This window comes from Heterodontus francisci, chromosome 4 (genome assembly GCF_036365525.1).
Source record: "Heterodontus francisci isolate sHetFra1 chromosome 4, sHetFra1.hap1, whole genome shotgun sequence".
Lineage (NCBI taxonomy): Eukaryota > Metazoa > Chordata > Chondrichthyes > Heterodontiformes > Heterodontidae > Heterodontus > Heterodontus francisci.
In genome coordinates this window covers 65308743-65331163 of record NC_090374.1, presented here as the reverse complement: position 1 = coordinate 65331163, position 22421 = coordinate 65308743, and the positions used below count along the sequence as shown (strand labels likewise).

General features: G+C 42.2%; 1 protein-coding gene across 3 annotated transcripts in view; it reads left to right on the top strand.

The window, feature by feature from the left end:
• ccnh (cyclin H) overlaps nt 1-22421 on the top strand; it is a 68887-nt gene that overhangs the window by 26048 nt on the left and 20418 nt on the right. For 2 of the 3 annotated variants that reach the window (XM_068029647.1, XM_068029648.1), the window contains exons 6-7: nt 2066-2229; nt 15564-15634. In XM_068029647.1, the coding sequence (XP_067885748.1) occupies nt 2066-2229; nt 15564-15634 (235 nt within the window). The remainder of the gene's footprint in view (nt 1-2065; nt 2230-15563; nt 15635-22421) is intronic. The other variant, XM_068029649.1, reaches the window with a different exon arrangement.

The window sequence follows — 22421 nt, the reverse complement described above, 5'->3', positions numbered from 1 at the left end:
TTATTAAAAGAAAGACAGACTTGCATTTATACAGCACCTTTCATGACCAGCGGACATCTCAAAGCTCTTGATAGCTGATTAAGTACATTTGAAGTTAAGTCGCTACTATAATGTAGGAAACATGGCAGCCAATTTGCACATAGCATTCTCCCACAAATGGCAATGTGATAATGACCAGATAATCCTTTTTTGTGATGTTGATTGAAGGATAAATATTGGCCAGGATATCTGGGATAACCTAGTGCTGTGGGATCTTTTACTTCCATCTGAGAGGGCAGATGGGGTCTCAATTTTACATATTCGAAAGATGGCATCTTTAACAGTGCAGCATTCCCTCTACTACACTGGAGTGTCTTTCTTGATTTTTGTTCTCCAGTCCTGGAGTGGGACTTGAACCCAGAACCTTCTGACTCAGAGACCAACTGAACCATGGATGACACCTCTATTGGCATATAAAAGTTATACAAGGGTTAACTTTTAACTACAGGAAATGCTAATTTGAAGTGTGATGAGACCATATCCTTGAGGTAGTCTTTTGCCACTTGCCAAATCCGGTGTGCTGTCAATTACACTTGATAAAATGCAAAAAATAAAACAACCCTGCAATATAACTGGGTATGTCCTTTAGCTGTCAGTTCTGTTTTCTGATATGAAGAAATGTTTTACATTTGCCTTTAAGTATTTCTCTTTTATGAACTGCATTTTTAATGCTTTTAATAAACTTTTTATTTGGCTTCATGTGCAACTGACCATCAAAGTTCTAAAAATACAACTGCTTTAAACCACCACGAGGCTGATTAGCTGAAGTTGCTCCACCTGGTCGACACTTCTGCTGCTATACCAGAGCATTTTTAAAAATTCATTCCTTTGTGGGATGTGAGCATCACTGGCTAGGCCAGCATTTATTGCCCATCTCTAGTTGACCTTGAGAAGGTGGTGGAGGTCACACCGGAGATCTTGCTGGAAGCACGATGGATGTGAAACTTTGTTTCTAACTCAAAAAACATCAACCCTCTTCCAAAAGCTGAACTTTTTAGGGTTTACTCACATTTTAATATTGTGAGCTGACATTAATTTTCTCCCTCTAGGTGGGCTATGTCCCCCAGGCAGGTTTGTAAACATGATCACTACCACCAAACGGCACTTCTTCAGTTGCTAAGATGCCATTGAATATAAATTGTGACTTTATGCGGAGAAACATTCCTCAAATTCATGAGGGGGGAGGTGGGGGGAATGGTTGAGTAGAGTGAAAAGCTTTATCTTGCCACTCCTAATTCAGAATTAATTAACTTTGTCCTAATTATAAAAATTGAGCAATTGAAAAGGTTCAAATTCCAAATAAGCCTGAAATGTACTTTTTAGTGTAGTGAGATTTGCTGTTCTGACTCTAATATACTGTTGGTGGATTACTATCCAAGGGAACATTGAGACAGAAGTTCTTTTTATGAGAATGTAAATTCCACAGATCACTGCAATTACACGACTATCATATTGCACAAGAAAGAACTGATCTGAATTTTTTTAGTTGCTAGTATTGGCATGAATAGGGCAGCAGACTTTGTAAAAGGATTGCCTTTCACAGCCATCAGCAAAGGTGCACCAAAAGAAGTCACCCTACCTAAATGGTTGTTGAATGCTTCCTTATGGACAGCTTATTTCTTGTTTTATTTCAAACTTAAAATCTGACTACATATAATATGTTAGAAGATATTAAAGTCTCTACTGCCTTTTATTAACCTTAATGCTCTAATAATGAGTTTGACTATTCACTCTAGGCAGGATCTAAACTTGTGCATTGTCAACCTATCTAAATGTTTGTGATCCATCTACATATTGCTTACATTAGTAAGAGTGTTGCAAATTATATGTGTATTGGAAAAACAGTAATAAATCTGATAATCCTCTTTTTAAAAATAGGACGGTTAACTTTTGTTAAGTTCCAGCTTTTCTTTTTAAAAAAAGCTTTTGGTTTCTTAAAAGATGAAGAACTACTTTACTGGTAAGAAATGATTGTCTAGAAAAATGTATTTCCTCAACTATCATTGCTATTTTCTTATTTTTTTAGGCTCGATACTCCGCAGTAGAAAATCCAGAACTTTTGCGAAAAACAGCAGATGAGTTTCTGAGCCGAGCAGCCACAACTGATGCTGGACTTCTGTTTACACCATCACAGATCTCAATAGCAGCTATCCATTTCAGTGCCTCCAGAGCAGGCATCAATATGGATAGGTACTGGTACCCTTTAAGATTTCAACTAGTTTTTGACTTTAACAAAATACAAAATAGTTTTTAACTAGTTACCATGTTTATACATTTTCACAGTCTTTTTGCAGTAGTGGGCTCCATGCTATATTTTATCTTTTGCATTCCGACTTAAAACCAAGTTAAATGAGAACTGAAATGGAATTCTAATTTTATTCAGTGTATTGTAAGTCTTTGTTTTCTTTTTAAAAAATTACTAACCTGAGATTATTAGGCAAAGGAAAATTGTTAAAAAATGCAAATAATCCAATGAGAATGGCAAGTTTTACAGAAATCAGTTGAGAATAAATTAAAATGATGTTTAGTAATAGAGGAAAATAGTTGAATTATCATTATAAGGGATCTAAAAAACATAATCTGTGCATGCAGTAGGTGCAGTGTTTCCAAGACCAGGGAGGCTGTTTGAGTTAAATAGGGTGGAAGTATCAAGGAGGAGTCAGATATGGCAGATGTTCTTAATTCTTTATGTAATACTTAATGAAAAAATTGGATTAAGTCTAGATTCATATCAAACGGCTAGAGAATTGATAGTCTGTTGAGAAGTTAGCAATGCTGTGTGTAGCACGTCTACAAAAAGACTGTATCCTAAAATCGTAAAGGGGATGACATAACATAACATAAGAAATAGGAGCAGGAATAGACCATTCCGCCCGTCGAGCCATACTGCACCATACAATATGATCATGGCTGATCTTTGGCTTCAACTCCCCTTTTCCACCTGCTCCCCATATCCCTCGATTCTCTGATACCACAAATCTGTCTATCTCAGCTTTGAGTATATTCAATGTTGGCGCATCCACAACCCTCTGGGGTAGAGAATTCCAAAGCTTTACAACCCATTGAGTGAAGAAATTTCTCCTCATCTCAGTCCTAAATGATCAGCCTCTTATCCTGAAATTGTGCCATCTTGTTCTAGGTTCCCCAGGCAGGGGAAACAACATCTCAGTATCTAACCCTTTAGATTCTTGTATGTTTCAGAGATCACCTCTTATTCTTCTAAACGCCAGAGAAGATAGACACAATTTACTCAGCCTCTCATCATAGGACAGCCTTCTCATCCCAGGGACCAATCTAGTGAACCTTCACTGTACTGCCTCCAATGCAAGTATATCATACTCATTTACAGCACAGAAGGAGGCCATGTGGCCCATCAAGTCCATGCCAGCATATCCTTCCTGAAATATGGAGACCAAAATTGCACACAGTATTCCATTTATGGTTTCACCAAAGCCGCATACAGTTGCAGCAATACTTCATTCTTGTACTCCAATCCCCTCGCAATAAAGGCCAACAGGCCATTTGCTTTCCTAATTGCTTGCTGTATCTGCATACTAACTTTTTGCCTTTCTTGTATGAGTGCACCCAAATCTCCTCTGAACATCAACATTTACAAGTTTCATGCCTTTTAAAAAATATTCTGCTTTTGTATTCGTATGACCAAAGTGAATAGCCTCACATGTCCCCCCATTTATACTCATTCTGCCGTCTTGTTGCTCACTCACTTAACCTGTTCATATCTATTTGCAGTCTCTGTGTCCTCCTCACAGCTTGCCTTCCTACATAGCTTTGTATCATCAGCAAACTTAGATACATTGCTCTATGTCTCTTCGTCTCAGTCATTAATATAGATTGTAAATAGCTGAGATCCCAGCACAGATCCTTGTGGCACTTCACTTGTCACAGCCTGTCAACTTGAAAATGTCCATTTATCCCTTCTCTTTTCTTTCTGACTGTTAACCAATCCTCTATCCATGCTAATATGTCACCGCAAACTCCATGAACCCTGTAGTATTAACCTTTTGTTTGGCACCTTATCGAATGCCTTTTGTAAATCCAAGTATATTACATCTGTTGGTTCTCCTTTATCTACCCGACTAGTTACATCCTCAAAAATCTCTAATAAATTTGTCAAACAGATTTCCCTTTTGTAAACCATGTTGACTTGTTCTAATCAAACTGTGCTTTTCTAAATGCGTTGTCAAGGCTTACTTACTAACAGATTCCAGCACTTTCCTGATGACTGATGTCAGGCTAACTGGCCTGTAGTTCCCTATGCTCCCTCTCGCTCTTTTCTAGAATAACAGTGCTACATTTGCCAACTTCCAATCTGCTGGATCGGTTCCAGAATCTAGCGAATTTTGGAAAATCATAGCGAGCGCATCCATTATCTCTGCCGCTGTCTCTCTTAGAACCTTAGGATGTAGGCCATCATGTCCTGGGGGTTTGTCGGATTTTAGTCCCTTGAGTTTCTCTAGGATTTATTCGCTGCTGAATTTCTTCACTCTTATTAGCCCCTGGGTTACCCATTTTTTCTGCTATGTAGCTTGTGCCATCTACTGTGAAGACAGGCACACAATATTGTTCAATATTTCTGCCATTTTTAATTCCCCGTGCTTTCTCCTGTTTCTGCTTCTAAGGGACCAACTTCAGGTACCCTCTTTCTCTTTATATACTTGTAAAACTCTTTCAATTTGTTCTTACATTCCTGGCTGGTTTACTCTCCTTTTTTCTCCCTTTTTATCAACTTTTTTGGTGGCCCTTGGCTGGTTTCTAAAGCACTCTGTTACGGACAGGTGGAAAGGGTGTGGGTGGTTTGCACTGTTCACCTCCCAACTGACTGCAATCGTGCCTTGTTAAAAATTCTGCATTAGCCCGTGAGTGTCTTTGGATCAAATAAATAGACAAATGACAAGTTTTCCCATAGTTTTAAAAAAAAATCTGTTTTTACAGAATTCCCAAAATGGTCGCAACCTCACACACGCACACATTCACTCACAAGAATAGATAGATAGAGAGAGAAAAAAGGTAAGCAGTTTAAAGTTCAAAGTGAGGTAGGTGTTCGTGGTTTACAGTAAACCAGTTGAATTTTGTCAGGAGGACGGTCTGTTTTAAAGGTGCAGGCCTGGGTGTTTGTAAACTTGAACTTGTTGAGGTGTTGTAGATTTTCTGGTGCTTAAGACTTCAGACTGGAGGTGGTGGTCACTTTTAATTTGTCTGCTGTAGCGGGTTGAAGTGTAGAATTCGCAGCAGGGCTTCTTCCTTACTTGGTTGGATCTCTTTCATAGTCCCTGGCTCGACTGTTGTTTGATGGTATTGTCTTGATCTGCCCATCTCTCTCCAGAGGGTTACCTTTTCAAGGTAAAAATTCATCACAGAGTTTCACCTATGAGACACATGACCCGCTCCACTGATGTGACCACACAATGGACCAGGATGTGGAGACCACGGCTATCGATTGATGTCTAAATGGGGACAAATCTGTTAACGTGGTGCTATTTCATACTGTCACGCTCACGATAAGTGCCATGACTAACATACAGAAATAAACTGAAGAATTATGGAAAAATTTGAACAATTTTAAAAGACTAGTACATTTGCTGTAAACAAAATGGAGGACAAGTCACTTGACCTATACCAGCTCCTGCCCTAAAATACACATCCATGTCTACTACTACGAAAACCAATTAACCCTGTCTCCATGGAAATGAGACAGCTTATCGCATATGGATGTGAGATATATACAAAACAAACTAAAACAAAGGCACTCCCAGACTCTATGTCTCAAGCTACCCTTCACAATAGCATTCAAGCAGCTGGCATATTATCAAAATGTGGCTATCAAAAACCATTGTACAACCCATCAAGAACTGAAACCTAAAGTCACATGGGCTAAACTAACACTTATGAGTTCACCTTTAAAGATAATCATTTTATGAACATACGAATTAGGAGCAGAAGTAAGTCATTTGGCCCCTCGAGCCTGCTCTGCCATTCTGTAAGATCATGGCTGATCTGTTTGTGTTTCAAATTCCACACTCCCATCTACCCCTGATAACCCTTGATTCCCTTGCCTAACAAGAACTTATCTACCTTCGCCTTAGAAAAATTCAATGACCCCCACCTCCACCACCTTCTAAGGCAGAGTGTTCCAATGTCGCACAACCCTCAGATAAAAAATTTCTCCTCATCTCTGTCCCAAAAGGGCGACCCATAATTTTAAAACAGTGCCCCCTATTTCTGGACTCCCCCACAAGAGGAAACCTCCTCTCCACATCCACCTTGTCAAGATCGTTCAGGATCTTATAAATTTCAATCAAGTCTCCCCTCACTCTTCTAAACTCCAATGATAATAAGCCCAGTCTGTCCAACCGCTCCTCATAAGATAACCTGCTCATTCCAGGTATCAATCTAGTAAACCTCCTCTGAACTGCCTCCAATGCATTTACGTCCTTCCTTAAATAAGGAACAAAGGGGTCTTTTCCAGTACAGAACATCAGTCATCAGCATCAGTCTGGTCTCTCCATCCACATGGTCAACATTGAAAGCCATCTGGAAGTCCTGCACATGGCTGTGAGAGAGAGAGAGAGACCAATTCCAGCTAACACCATTGAATCTTGCTGCGACAAGTTGAAAACCAACTGCAGCAGAGAAAAGAGAGTGCCTTTGAAACAACTCCTCCACCTGTGAAAATTGAATCAAGAATATTAGCATCATCTTCAGACTGGTGAACCGCCGGAAATCTTCAGTAACCAGCAAATACAAGACAACCAGCAAACAGACCTGCAACTTGAAAACTCGCTCGCTGAGAGGATCCCACAGGTTTTCCTGAAACAACACACTTTTGCACCTTGAACTCTTAACACCTCTTACCCTTTACCTTCTATCTATCTTTTCTTGAGTGTACTTGTGAGAGTGAATGCGTGCAAACATTTTGGGTGACTTTTGTTTAATAAATATTAAATCTTCTGTTTTAAACCTACGATAAAACCTGTCACTGTTTATTTGGCAATCAAAACACAGGGGCTGAACACTAATTTAAACAAAAGCACTGTGGTCATTTGGGAGGTGCACAGTGGATACCAGCCACGCTATCACCCACCTAGCCATAACATCTATTTAATTTTGGTTTGGGCTGTGATTCCACCTCTCCAGAATCCTTTGTTAGTTCATTCATGTCGATAAGAATCATTAATATGCAATAGTGCTCTTTTCAATTTCAAAGGGGTTCTTCCCAGAGCTCTTTCAGATGAGGTTAATGTGTTCCATCCTTGCAGACAGGATTGTGGATTTCCAGTAATGGCAGGGTCATGTGACTGCTACTCCATTTTAACTGTGGTACAAGTGTCCCTATTCAGTTGACTTTTTTAAATTCATAATTCTTCCATTTGATTGTTTATTTCATCATGGCTCCTTCTGCGCATGACGACTACCAATCCTCAGACTTACTACTATTCTTTGCAACATTACAAGTCTGTGAATGAAGTATGTTGTTTTAAAACTTAATGTGGAAATCAGTTGTATTATGATCACTATTTGCCAGCAGATCTTTTACTGTGACATTATTAATTAACCCTGCCTCATTGCACAATACTAGATCTAAAATATCTTTATCCCCAGTTGGTTCCACAACATAAAAGCAAAATACTGCGGATGCTGGAAATCTGAAATAAAAACAAGAAATGCTGGAACCACTCAGCAGGTCTGGCAGCATTTGTGGAAAGAGAAGCAGAGTTAACGTTTCGGGTCAGTGACCCTTCTTCGGAACTAGCAAATATTAGAAATGTCCAAGGTTATAAGCAAGTGAGGCGGGGGTGGGGCAAGAGATAACAAAGGAGAAGGTGTAGTTTGGACAAGGCACATAGCTGACCAAAAGGTCATGGAGCAAAGGCAAACAATATGTTAATGGTGTGTTGAAAGACAAAGCATTAGTACAAATAGGGTGTTCATGGACTGAAGGTTGAACAGCAGCAAGTCCAAACATGAAAAAAAAAAACACTGGGTAAGCAAACTGAACAAACATTCACGGAGAAGACTCGGAGGGTGGAGTTCCGGACCGGTAAGTATAAAAAACTTACCTCGGGGATTCGCGGCCTACATTCACGGAGAAGACTCGGAGGGCGGAGTGCCGGACTGGTAAGTATAAAAAACTTACCTCGGGGATTCGCGGCCTACGTTCACAGAGAAGACTCGGAGGGCGGAGTTCCGGACCGGTGAGTATAAAAAACTTACCTCTGGTTAAAAAAAAACTGAAAAGTGATGTCACAGGAAAATTTATACTGAATTTGAAAATAAAACATTGGTAAAAATTGATTAAAACCCTAATTAACTAATTAATAAGTAGAGTAACTAAACCAGAGGGAGGAGATTACTATATTTAGTTAGCATTTAATATTTATAGTAGAAATCTAGCACTAGGGACCATATAGTTAATTATAACAATTTAGTAAGGATTTAATAAGTATTTATTTATTTTATATTAATTAACTAATTAGTGCTAGAAATGACAGTTAGAGGGGTGAACTGCTTCACCTGTGAGATGTGGGAAGTCCGTGACGCTTCCAGCGTTCCGGATGACTACATCTGCAGGAAGTGTAACCAGCTGCAGCTCCTCACAGACCGCATGGATCGGTTGGAGCGGCAACTGGATGCACTTAGGAGCATGCAGGTGGCAGAAAGTGTCATGGACAGGAGTTTTAGAGAAGTGGTTACACCCAAGGTGCAGGCAGATAGATGGGTGACCGCTAGAAGGGGCAGGCAGTCAGTGCAGGAATCCCCTGTGGCTATCCCCCTCTCTAACAAGTATACCGTTTTGGATACTGTTGTGGGGGATGGCCTATCAGGGGAAAACAGCAGCAGCCAGAGCAGTGGCACCACAGCTGGCACTGTTGTTCAGCAGGGAGGGACAAAGCGCAGAAGAGCAATAGTTATAGGGGACTCTATAGTCAGGGGCACAGATAGGCGCTTCTGTGGACGTGAAAGAGACTCCAGGATGGTATGTTGCCTCCCTGGTGCCAGGGTCAAGGATGTCTCTGAACGGACAGGGGGCATTCTGAAGGGAGAGGGTGAACAGCCAGAGGTTGTACCAATGACATAGGCAGGAAGAGTGATGAGGTCCTGCAGGGGGAGTTTAGGGAATTAGGTAGAAAGTTTAAAAAAACAGGACCACTAGGGTTGTAGTCTCGGGATTACTCCCTGTGCCACGTGCCAGTGAGGCTAGAAATAGAAAGATAGTGCAGCTAAACACGTGGCTGAACAGCTGGTGTAGAAGGGAGGGTTTTCAGATATCTGGACATTGGGATCTCTTCAGGGACAGATGGGACCTGTACAAGAGGACGGGTTGCATCTAAACTGGAGGGGCACAAATATCCTGGCTGCGAGGTTTGCTAGCGTCACTCGGGAGGGTTTAAACTAGTGTGGCAGGGGGGTGGGAACCAGAGCAGTAGGACAGCAAATGAAATAAATGAAGGGGAACTAGTAAATAAGGCAAGTAAGACTAAGAGGAAGAACAGGCAGGGAGATGTTGCGGAGAACAGCGGGACTGGTGGTCTGAAGTGCATTTGTTTCAATGCAAGAAGTGTAACAGGTAAGGCAGATGAACTTGGAACTATGATGTTGTTGCTATGACAGAGACTTAAGGGGAAGGACAGGATTGGCAGCTAAATGTTCCAGGATTTAGAAGCTTCAGGCAGGATAGAGGGGGATGTAAAAGGGGTGGGGGAGTTGCATTACTGGTTAAGGAGAATATCACAGCTGTACTGCGGGAGGACACCTCGGAGGGGTCATGCAGCGAGGCAATATGGGTGGAGCTCAGGAATAGGAAGGGTGCAGTCACGATGTTGGGGGTTTACTACAGGCCTCCCAACAGCCAGCGGGAGGTAGAGGAGCAGATATGTAGACAGATTTTGGAAAGATGTAAAGGTAACAGGGTTGTAGTGGTGGGTGATTTTAACTTCCTCTATATTGACTGGGACTCACTTAGTGCTAGGGGCTTGGATGGGGCAGAATTTGTAAGGAGCATCCAGGAGGGCTTCTTGAAACAATACGTAGATAGTCCAACTAGGGATGGGGCCGTACTGGACCTGGTATTGGGGAATGAGCCCGGCCAGGTGGTCGAAGTTTCAGTAGGGGAGCATTTCGGGAACAGTGACCATAATTCCATAAGTTTTAAGGTACTCGTGGATAAGGATAAGAGTAGTCCTCGGGTGAAGGTGCTAAATTGGGGGAAGGCTAATTATAACAATATTAGGCAGGAACTGAAGAATTTAGATTGGGGGCGGCTGTTTGAGGGTAAATCAACATCTGACATGTGGGAGTCTTTCAACGTCAGTTGATTAGAATCCAGGACCAGCATGTTCCTGTCAGGAAGAAGGATAAGTTTGGCAAGTTTCGGGAACCTTGGATAACGAGGGATATTGTGAGCCTCGTCAAAAAGAAAAAGGAAGCATTTGTAAGGGCTGGAAGGCTAGGAACAGACGAATCCCTTGGGGAATATAAAGTCAGTCGGAAGGAACTTAAGCAAGGAGTCAGTAGGGCTAAAAGGGGTTATGAGAAGTCATTATACGTATATAAAGAGTAAGAGGGTAACTAGGGAAAGGGTTGGCCCATTCAAGGACAGAGAAGGAAATCTATGTGTGGAGCCAGAGGAAATGGGCAAGGTACTAAATGAGTACTTTGCATCAGTATTCACCAAGGAGAAGGACTTGGTGGATGATGAGCCTAGGGAAGGGAGTGTAGATAGTCTCAGTCATCTCATTATCAAAAAGGAGGAGGTGTTGGGTGTCTTGCAAAGCATTAAGTTAGATAAGTCCCCAGGGCCTGATGGGATCTACCCCAGAATACTGATGGAGGCAAGGGAAGAAATTGCTGGGGCCTTGACAGAAATCTTTGCATCCTCATTGGCTACAGGTGAGGTCCCAGAGGACTGGAGAACGCCAATGTTGTTCCTTTGTTTAAGAAGGGTGGCACAGTGGCGCAGTGGTTAGCACCGCAGCCTCACAGCTGCAGCGACCCGGGTTCAATTCCGGGTACTGCCTGTGTGGAGTTTGCAAGTTCTCCCTGTGTCTGCGTGGGTTTCCTCCGGGTGCTCCGGTTTCCTCCCACGTGCCAAAGACTTGCAGGTTGATAGGTAAATTGGCCATTAGAAATTGTCCCTAGTATAGGTAGGTGGTAGGGAAAATATAGGAACAGGTGGGGATGTGGTAGGAATATGGAATTAGTGTAGGATTAGTATAAAATGGGTGGCTGATGGTTGGCCCAGACTCGGTGGGCCGAAGGGCCTGTTTCAGTGCTGTATCTCTAAAAAAAAAAGGGTAGCAAGGATAATCCAGGAAATTATTGGCCGGTGAGCCTTACGTCAGTGGTAGGGAAATTATTAGAGAGGATTCTTCGGGACAGGATTTACTCCCATTTGGAAACAAATGGACTTATTTGCGATAGGCAGCATGGTTTTGTGAAGGGGAGGTCGTGTCTCACTAATTTGATTGAGTTTTTTGAGGAAGTGACAAAGATGATTGATGAAGGAAGGGCAGTGGATGTTATCTATCTGGACTTCAGTAAAGCCTTTGACAAGGTCCATCATGGCAGACTGGTACAAAAGGTGATGTCACACGGGATCAGAGGGGAGCTGGCTAGATGGATACAGAACTGGCTCGGTCATAGAAGACAGAGGGTAGCAGTGGAAGGGTGCTTTTCTGAATGGAGGGATGTGACTAGTGGTGTTCCGCAGGGATCAGTGCCGGGACCTTTGCTGTTTGTAGTATATATAAATGATTTGGAGGAAAATGTAGCTGGTCTGATTAGTAAGTTTGCGGACGACACAAAGGTTGGTGGAGTTGTGGACAGTGATGAGTATTGTCAGAGGATACAGCAGGATATAGATCGGTTGGAGAATTGGGCGGAGAAATGGCAGATGGAGTTTAATTCGGACAAATGTGAGGTAGTGCATTTTGGAAGGTCTAATGCAGGTGGGAAATATACAGTAAATGGCAGAACCCTGAGGAGTATTGACGGGCAGAGAGATCTGGGCGTACAGGTCCACAGGTCACTGAAAGTGGCAACGCAGGTGGATAAGGTAGTCAAGAAGGCATACGGCATGCTTGCCTTCATCGGTCGGGGCATAGAGTATAAAAATAGGCAAGTCATGCTGCAGCTGTACAGAACTTTAGTTAGGCCACACTTAGAATATTGCGTGCAATTCTGGTTGCCACACTACCAGAAGGACGTGGAGGCTTTGGAGAGGGTACAGAAGAGGTTTACCAGGATGTTGCCTGGTCTGGAGGGCATTAGCTATGAGGAGAGGTTGGATAAACTCGGATTGTTTTCACTGGAACGACGGAGGTGGAGGGGCGACATGATAGAGGTTTACAAAGTTATAAGCGGCATGGACAGAGTGGATAGTCAGAAGCTTTTTCCCAGGGTGGAAGAGTCAGTTACTAGGGGACATAAGTTTAAGGTGAGAGGGGCAAAGTTTAGAGGGGATGTGCGAGGCAAGTTCTTTACACAGAGGGTGGTGAGTGCCTGGAACTTGTTGCCGGGGGAGAGGGTGGAAGCAGGTACCATAGAGACGTTTAAGAGGCATCTTGACAAATACATGAATAGGATGGGAATAGAGGGATGCGGACCCCGGAAATGCAGAAGGTTTTAGTTTAGGCAGGCATCAAGATTGGCGCAGGCTTGGAGGGTCGAATGGCCTGTTCCTGTGCTGTACTGTTCTTTGTTTTTGTTCTTCGAAATGAAATAAACATGAAAAAAAAAATGTAAAAAAGAAAAAAAGATAGCTTTAATCCCAGTTGGTTCCACAACATATTGCTCCAGGAAATTGTCAGGAGAGCATTTTACAAACTCATCTTCCAGACCACCCGCAAGCAGGACACTGAGCTTCCGGTTGCTTGCCATATCAACACTCCCCCCTGCTCTCATGCTCACATCTCTGTCCTGGGATTGCTGCAATGTTCCAGCGCAAGCTCAAGGAACAGCATCTCATTTACCGATTAGGCACACTGCAGCCTGCCGGACTGAACATTGAGTTCAGTAATTTCAGAGCATGACGGGCCCCCCATTTTACTTTTATTTTTAGTTGTTTCGCTATAGCTGCTTTTTCAGTTCCCTTTTGAAAGCCACAATTGAATTTGCCTTGACCACATTCTTGGGCAGTACAATCCTAACTACTTGCTGCTTTTATTTAAAAAAACGCTTTTCCTCATATTGTCAATTTTTTTTGCCGTTCACCATAAATCAGTGTCCTCCGGTTCTCAACCTTTCCACCAATGGGAACAATTTCTACCTTTCCACCCTGTCTAGATCCCTCATGATTTTGAATACTTCTACCAATTCTCCTCTCAACCTTCTCTAAGGAGAACAACCCCAGCTTCTCCAATCTATCCACATAACTGACATCCTTCATCCCTGGAACCATTCTCATGTCTTTTCTGCACCCTTTCTAATGCCTTCACATCCTTCCATAACCACGGTGCCCAGAATTGGACACAATACTCCAGTTGAAGCTGAGCCAGTGTTTTATAAAGGTTCATTATAACTTTCTTTCTGCCTCTATATATAAAGCCCAGGATCCCGTATACTTTTTAATCACTTTCTCAACCTGCCCTACCACCTTCAACAATTTGTGCATATATACCCCTAGATCTGTCACTTCTTGCACTCCCTTTAGAATTTAGCCCTTTATTTTATATTGCCTATCCTCGTTTTGCCTACCAAAATGCATCATTTCACACCTCTTTAAATTTCATCTGCCATGTGTCTGTCCATTCCAACAGCTTGTCTAAGTCCTCCTGAAGTCTATCACTATCCTCCTCGCAGCAATGCTTCCAAGTCTTGTGTCTGCAGATTTTGAAATTGTGCCCTGCACCAATATCAGGTCATTAATATATATCAAGACAAGCCGTGGTCCTCATACTGACCTTTGGGGAACCCCACTGTATAACCTTCCTTTAGTCTGAAAAACTGTTTGCCGCTACTCTGCTTCCTGCCACTACTCTGCTTCCTGCCACTACTCTGCTTCCTGTCACTCAGCCAACTTCGTATCAATACTACCACTGTACCTTTTATTCCATGAGTTTTACCTTTGCTGGCAAGCCCATTATGTGGCACTTTATCAAATGACTTTTGGAAATCCATGTACACCACGTCAACGACATTACCCACATTAACCCTCTGTTACCGCATCAAAAATAACGCAATCAAATTAGTTAAACATGATTTGCCTTTAACAAATCCATGCTGACTTTGTTTAATTAATCCACACTTCTCCTGAATTCTTAACTTTGCCCCTGATGATCACTTCTAAAAGCTTTCCTACCAGTTTAAACTGACTGGCTTTTAGTTGCTGGGTTTAACCTTACACCCTTGTTATGAGCTGTTAATACAGAAGGCTGTAACTGATTAATCCTCTTAGTCACAACAGTGTGCAACATGAATTGTGGAATTTGTAGAACATTTAGTTGGACAATTATAATAAAAATTGCCTAAATGAATTTTATAATAGGCTGTTGTAACTTCTAAGGAGTATAGAAGCTGTAACATAATCTGAGAGGTTTTTTTGGAAGCATTAGGTTGTGCCTGATAAATATACTGAAATTCTTTCAGGTAACTTTTTGTTAAATATCACTGGAGACATTTGTGCTTACTGTGTTTGATGCTATTTTATTGACATACACGAGTGAAATTATCTCTTTCATATATTCAAGATCAATAAACTTTTTTTATATTTCATGGGATGTGGATGTTGCTGGCAAGGCCAGCATTTGTTGCCGATCCCTAATTGTCCTTGACAACTGAGTGGCTTGTTAGGCTATTTATTTCAGAGGGCAGTTAAGACTCAGCGACATTGCTGTCGGCCAGACCAGGTAAGGATGGCAGATTTCCCTTCCTTTTTTATTTTTTTAATTTATTATTTATTTAGAGATACAGCACTGAAACAGGCCCTTCGGCCCATCGAGTCTGTGCTGGCCATCAACCACCCATTTTATACTAATCCTACATTAATCCCATTACCCTCCCTCATCCCCACAATTCCCCTACCACCTACCTATACTAGGGGCAATTTATAATGGCCAATTTACCGATCAACCTGCAAGTCTTTGGCTGTGGGAGGAAACCGGAGCACCCGGCGAAAACCCACGCGGCCACAGGGAGAACTTGCAGACTCCGCACAGGCAGTACCCAGAATCGAACCCGGGTCGCTGGAGCTGTGAGGCTGCGGTGCTAACCACTGCGCCACTGTGCTGCCTAAAGGACATTAGTGAACAAGATGGGTTTTTACAACAATTGATTGTTTTAGGGCACCATTACTGAGACGAGCTTTCCATTCAAGATTTTTTATTAATTAATTGAATTTATTAATTACATTTAAATTCCACCAGCTGTGTTGGTGGGATTTGAACGCATGTCATCAGGGCAGTAGCCTGGGGTCTCTGGATTACTAGTTCAGTGACATTACCTCTACCCCACCATCTCCCCAGTTTACAGCATTGATCTTTGTTTTAATTTTGTATTTGGTACTTTAGCTACTTGACGGAATGCCTTATGTTAAAAGACAACAAAGAATGCCTGTCAAAGCTGGTTGAAGCAGTCAGATGTAAGTAATCTTGCACAGTTACTATGCTATATTGAATTTTCATTACCTGTAATGATTGCAATCAAATCCAGATTAATTAGTTGTGTAATGTGACCACTTTTGCTTCTGTTCAAACAAATTATGCCATAGTTTTAAAGGTTCTTAGTATAGTATTGGGAATGCAGTCCTTCCATGTGTTAACATGGAATTAGAATGCTACAGCACAAAATATGGCCATGTGGTCCATCAAGTCTGCCTAATCCCAGTCTCCATTTTGCTCCGCATATTCCTCTTTTTCAAGCAAATGTCTAATGTCATAGAGAGATCCAGCGCTGAAACAGGCCCTTCGGCCCACTGAGTCTGTGCCGACCATCAACCACCCATTTATACTAATCCTACATTAATCCCTACCACAATCCCCATCTACATTAATCCCATATTCCCTACCATTCTCCTACCACCAACCTACACTAGGGGCAATTTACAATGGCCAATTTACCTATCAACCTGCAAGTCTTTGGCGGTGGGAGGAAACCGGAGCATCCGACGGAAACACACGCGGTCACGGAGAACTTGCAAACTCCGCACAGGCAGTACCCAGAACCGAACCCTGTCGCTGGAGCTGTGAGGCTGCGGTGCTAACCACTGCGTCGTTTTTAAAGAATTTCTGGGCAATACTTAATGAGTTTGTGGCAGAGAATTCCATATTCTTATCACCCACTCTGTAAAGATTTTATTCTAAACTCTTAATTCATTTTTGCAATTATCTTTAACTTTGTGCCCTTGTATTACTGTCTTACTGACAATCGCTATTTACCTTCTCATAACTGTTCATAATCTTTAAAACCCTATAACCTTCTCCACTCTGGTGAAATTAGCCCTAATTTCTCAAGTCTGACTTCAAAACTGTAATTCCTCACCCCTAGTCTGTTTGTCAGTCTACACTGCACCTGTTCCAGTGCTTTTATATCTTTCCTATAACAGGCTGCATGCAATAGAATCATATAGAAAGAGGCTGTGAAACACATTGTGCTGATTCCAGTTCTTTGAAAGAGCTATCCAATTAGTCCCACTTTCCTGCTGTTTCCCCATACCCCAACAATTTTCCTTTTCAAGTAATGTTTTACAATGACGTTCTTTGTTGTTTGAAGTAATGAGGAGAGTTGATGAGGGTAGTGTGGTTATTCTGCATTTGGACTTTCAAAAGGTGTTCGATAAAGGGCCACAATAGAGTTGTTAGCAAAATTGAAGTCCATGGAATTAAAGGGACATTGGCAGTGTGGATGCAAAATTGTTTAAGGGACAAAAAGCAGATAGATGGTTGTTTTTCAGACTGGAGGGAGGTGTACAGTGGTATCCCTCAGTGATTGGTATAGAGACCACTGCTCTTTTTGATATATATTAATGACCTGGACTTGGGTGTAAAGGGCATAATTTCAAAGTTTACAGATGCTACGAAATATAGTAAACATTGCGGAGAGTTCCAGCAGATTTCAGGAGGATGTTGAGTGGTGAAATGGGCAGCCATGTGGCAGATGAAGTTTAATGCAGAGATAATGGGATACTTACCTTTGTAAATAGGGGCATTGGATACAAAAATAAAGAAGTTATGCTAAACGTTTACAAATCTTTGGTTAGGCCTCAGCTGCAGTATTGCATCCAATTGTAGGTATCACCCTTTAGAAAGGCTATCACAACCTTGGGGAGGGTGTAGAAGAGGTTTACCAGGATTATACCAGGGATGAGTGTTCTCCTTAGAGCACAGAAGGTTAAGGGGAGATTAATAGACGTATTCAAAATCTTGAGGGAGAAACTGTTTCCAGGACTATGGGGAATAGCAGAGGAGTGGGACTAAGGGCCTTCAAAGAGCTGATAGAGGCATGGTGGGCCAGATGGCCACCTTTTGTGTTGTGTGGTTCTCCGTATATATCCAATTGCTTTTTGAAAGTTACCATTGAGTCTGCCTCCTTCATCTTTTCAGGCAGTGCATTTCTGAACATAGGTGAGGAGTAAGCCTTTCAGCCCTTCGAGCTTGTTCTGCCATTCTAGATCATGGCTGATTGTCTACCTCAACGCCATATTCCCGCACTATCCCCATACTCCTTGATGTCATTAGAAATCTATTGATTTCTGTCTTGAACTTAGTCATAGAGTTATACAGCACAGAAACAGGCCCTTCAGCCCATTGTGTCTGTGCCAGCCATCAAGCACCTAACTATTCCAATCCCATTTTCTGGCATTTGGCCCGTAGCCTTGTATGCTATGGTGTTTTAAGTGCTCATCTAAATACTTCTTAAATGTTGTGAGGGTTCCTGCCGCTACCACCTCTTCAGGCAGTGCGTTCCAGATTCCAACCACCCTCTGGGTGAAATTTTTTTTTCCTCAAATCCCCTCTAAACCTCTTGCACCTTACCTTAAATTTATGCCCCCTGGTTATTGACCCCTCCACTAAGGGAAAAAGTTTCTTCCTCTTCTCTGCTCTAAGGGAAACAACCCTAGCCTTTTCAGTCTCTCTTCATAGCTGAAATGCTCCAGCCCAGGCAACATCCTGGTGAATCTCCTCTGCACCCTGTCCAGTGCAATCACATCCTATAGTGTGGTGCCCAGAACTGTACATAGTACTCCAGTTGTGGCCTAACTAGCGTTTTATACAGCTCCATCATAACCTCCCTGCTCTGAGATTCTATGCCTCAGCTAATAAAGGCAAGTATCCCATGTGCTTTCCTAACCACCTTAACTACCTGTGCTGCTGCCTTCAGTGATCTATGGACAAGTACACCAAGGTCCCTCTGACCCTCTGTACTTCCTAGGGTCCTACCATCCATTGTATATTCCCTTGCCTTGTTGGTCCTCCCAAAATGCTTCTCCTCACACTTCTCAGGATTAAATTCCATTTACCACAGCTCCGCCCATCTTACCAGCCCATCTATATTGTTTTGTAATCTAAGGTTTTCCTCCTCACGATTTACGACACCACCAATTTTCATGTCATCTGCGAACTTACTGATCATACCTCCTATATTCACATCTCGATCATTAATGTTCACTACAGACAGCAAGGGTCTCTGCACCGATCCCTGCGGTAGACCACTGGTCACAGGCTTCCAATCGCAAAAAGAACCCTTGACCATTACCCTTTGCCTCCTGCCACTAAGCCAATTTTGGATTCAATTTGCCAAATTGCTCGGATCTCATGGGCTGTTACCTTCTTAACCAATCTTCCATGCGGGACTTTATCAAAAGCTTACTGAAGTCCATATAGACTACATCAACTGCTTTACCCTCATCTATACATTTCGTCACTGCCTCAAAAAATTCAATCAAGTTAGTCAGACATGATCTCCCCCTGACAAAGCCATACTGACTATCCCTGATTAATCCCTGCCTCTCCAAGTGGAGATTAATCCTGTCCCTCAGAATTTTTACCAATAGTTTCCCAACCACTGATGTTAGATTCACCGGCCTGTAATTACCTGATTTATCCCTGCTACCCTTCTTAAATAATGGTACCACATTCGCTGTTCTCCAATCCTCTGGTACCTGTCCTGTGGCCAGAGAGGATTTAAAAATTTGTGTCAGAGCCCCTGCAATCTCCTCGCTGGCCTCACATAACAGCCTGGGATACATCGCGTCTGGGCCTGGGGTTTTATCCACTTTTAAGCCCGCTAAAACAGCTAATACTTCCTCCCTTTCAATGCTAATATGTTCAAGTATATTACAATCCCCCTCCCTGATCTCTGCACCTACATCGTCCTCCTCCATAGTGAACACAGATGAAAAGTAATCATTTAAAACCTCACCTATGTCCTCCGGCTCCAAACACAGATTGCCACTTTGGTCCCTAATGGGTCCTACTCTTTCCCAGGTTATCCGCTTGCCCTTAATATACTGATAAAACACTTTAGGATTTTCCTTTATCTTGCCCGACAGTGTTTTTTCATGTCCCCTCTTCGCTCTCCTAATTACTTTTTTAAGTACCTCCCTACACTTTCTATACTCTAGTGCCTCCACTGTTTTCAGCACTCTGAATCTGCCATAAGCCTCCTTTTTTTAACTGATCCAATCCTAAATATCCCTTGACATCCAGGGTTCCCTGGACTTGTTGGTTCTACCCTTCACCTTAATGGGCACATGTTGGCACTGAACTCTCACTATTTCCTCTTTGAATGACTCCCACTGATGTGATGTCGACTTTCCTACAAGTAGTTGCTCCCAGTCCACTTTGGCCAGAACCTGTTCTATCATCTTAAAATCGGCCTTCCTCCAATTCAGTATCTTTATTTTCAGTCCATCTTTGTCCTTTTCCATACTACCTTAAATCTTAGAGTTATGGTCACTATCCCCGAAGTGTTCCCCCACTGACACTTTTACCATTTGTCCAGCTTCATTCCCTAGGATTAGGTCCAGTACTGCCCCTTCTTGCTCAGTGACTGAGCTTCCACCACCCTCTGGGGCAGAGAATTACAAGTGAAGAAGTTCCTCCTCATCTCAGTCCTAAATGGCTTGCTCTTTATTCTGAGATTGTGTCCCCTGGTTCTAGACCCCACAGCCAGGGGAAACACCCTTTCTGCATCTACCCTATCTATCCCTTTAAGAGTTTTGTAATTTTCTATCAGATCGCCTCTCATTCTTCTAAACTCCAGAGAATACAGGCCCAGTCTCCTCAATCTCTCCTCATAGGACAATCCCACCATCCCAGGAATCAGTCTAGTGAACCTCCACTGCACTCCCTCTATGGCAAGTATATCCTTTCTCAGGCAAGGGAACCAGAACTGCCAACAATGTTCCAGATGCGGTCTCACCAATGCTGCTCAAATCCTCTTGCGATAAAGGCTAACATACCATTTGCCTTCCCAATTGCTTGCTGTACCTGTATCCTAGCTTTCAGTGACTTATGAACAAGGACACCTAAGTCGCTTTGGACATCAACACTTTCCAATCTCTCACCATTTAAGAAATACTCTGCACCTCTGTTCCTCCTACCAAAGTGGATAACCTCACACTTATCCACATAATATTCCATCTGTCCTGTTCTTGTCCACTCACTCAGCCTGTCCAAATCCCCTTGACGTCTCTTTGTGTCCTCTCGCAACTCACCTTCCCACCAAGTTTTGTGTTATCTGCAAACTTGGAAATATTACAATTGGTCCCCACATCCAAATCATTGATATAGATTGTGAACAACTGGGGCCCAAGCACTGATCCTTGCGGTACCCAACTCGTCACAGCCTGCCAACGCGAGTATGATCCATTTATTCCTATTCTCTGTTTTCTGCCAGTTACCCAATCTTCAATCCATGCGAGTATATTACCCCTAATCCCATTCGCTTTAATTTTGCTTTGTACCCTCCTATGTGGGACTACTGGTTCCCCCTTAGCCACTTTGCTAGTAACATCCTCAAAAAAACTCTAACAAGTTTGTCAAACATGATTTCCCCTTCATAAATCCATGTTACTCTGCCCAATTAGACCATTATTTTCTAAGTTTCCAGTAATCACATCCTTTATAATAGATTCTAGTATTTTCCCTACTACCAACGTCAGGCTAACAGTTCTGTAATTTACGTCTCCCTCCTTTCTTAAATAGTGGGGTTACATTTGCAAACTTCCAATCTGTAGGCACCATTGGAGAATTTATAGAATTTTGAAAGATGATCACCAATGCATCCACTATCTCTGTAGCCATCTCTTTTAATACTCTAGGGTGAAGATCATCGGGTCCTGGGGATTTGTCAACTTTCTGCCCCAGTAATTTCTCCAATACTACAGTTTTTACTCATCCTAATTTCTTTCTGTTCCTCATTCTCACTAGACCCTTGGATCTCAGTTATTTCAGGGAGACTTCTTGTATCTTCCTCCATGAAGACAGACACACAGTAATTATTTGGCCGCTCTGCCATTTCTCTATTTCCCATTATAAATTCTCCTGTCTCTGCCTGTAATGGACCCACATTTGTCTTTGCTATTTTTTCCTTTTTACATACCTATATAAGCTTTTACAATCTGTATTTATATTTCTTGCTAGTTTACATTCATATTCTATTCTCTGTATCAATTTCTTGGTCCTCCTGGATTCTAAAATTCTCCCAATCCTCCAGCTCATGACTTTTTTTGGTAACTTTATAAGCCTCCCCCTTTGATCTAGTACTATCTTTAGCTTCCTTTGTTAGCCATGGCTGACTCGCTTTCCCCATTTGGAATCCTTTGCCTTAAAGGAATGTTTGTTTTTTGAATACCATGCATTCATTCTTTAAATACTAGATATTGTCTATCCACCATCAAATCTTTTAATGTATTTTTCCAATCCACCCTGGCCAACTTGCTCCTCATACATTCATAATTGCCCTTGTTTAGATTTAAGACCCTAGTTTCGGATTGAACTACATCTTTTTCAAACTTCATGAAAAATTCTATCATACTATGGTAATTTTTCCCTAAAGGCTCTTTTACAACACTAATTGCAACCTAACATACAAATTCAATATTTTTTTATTTGTTTATAGGATGTGGGCATCGCTGCCTAGGCCAGCATTTATTGCCCATCCCTAATTGCCCTTGAGAAGGTGGTGGTGAGCTGCCTTCTTGAACCGCTGCAGTCCATGTGGGGTAGGTACACCCACAGTGCTGTAAGGAAGGGAGTTCCAGGATTTTGACCCAGCGACAGTAAAGTATTAGTTCCATGCAGTTGTATTCTGTCTCTAGAAAGAAAGACCAGTATTCTGTTTGCCTTTTTTTAGGCCTTGTTAATTGTACTGTGTATTTGCAAACCAATATCCCTCTGCTCCACTTAGATTTCAAAAATAATAGG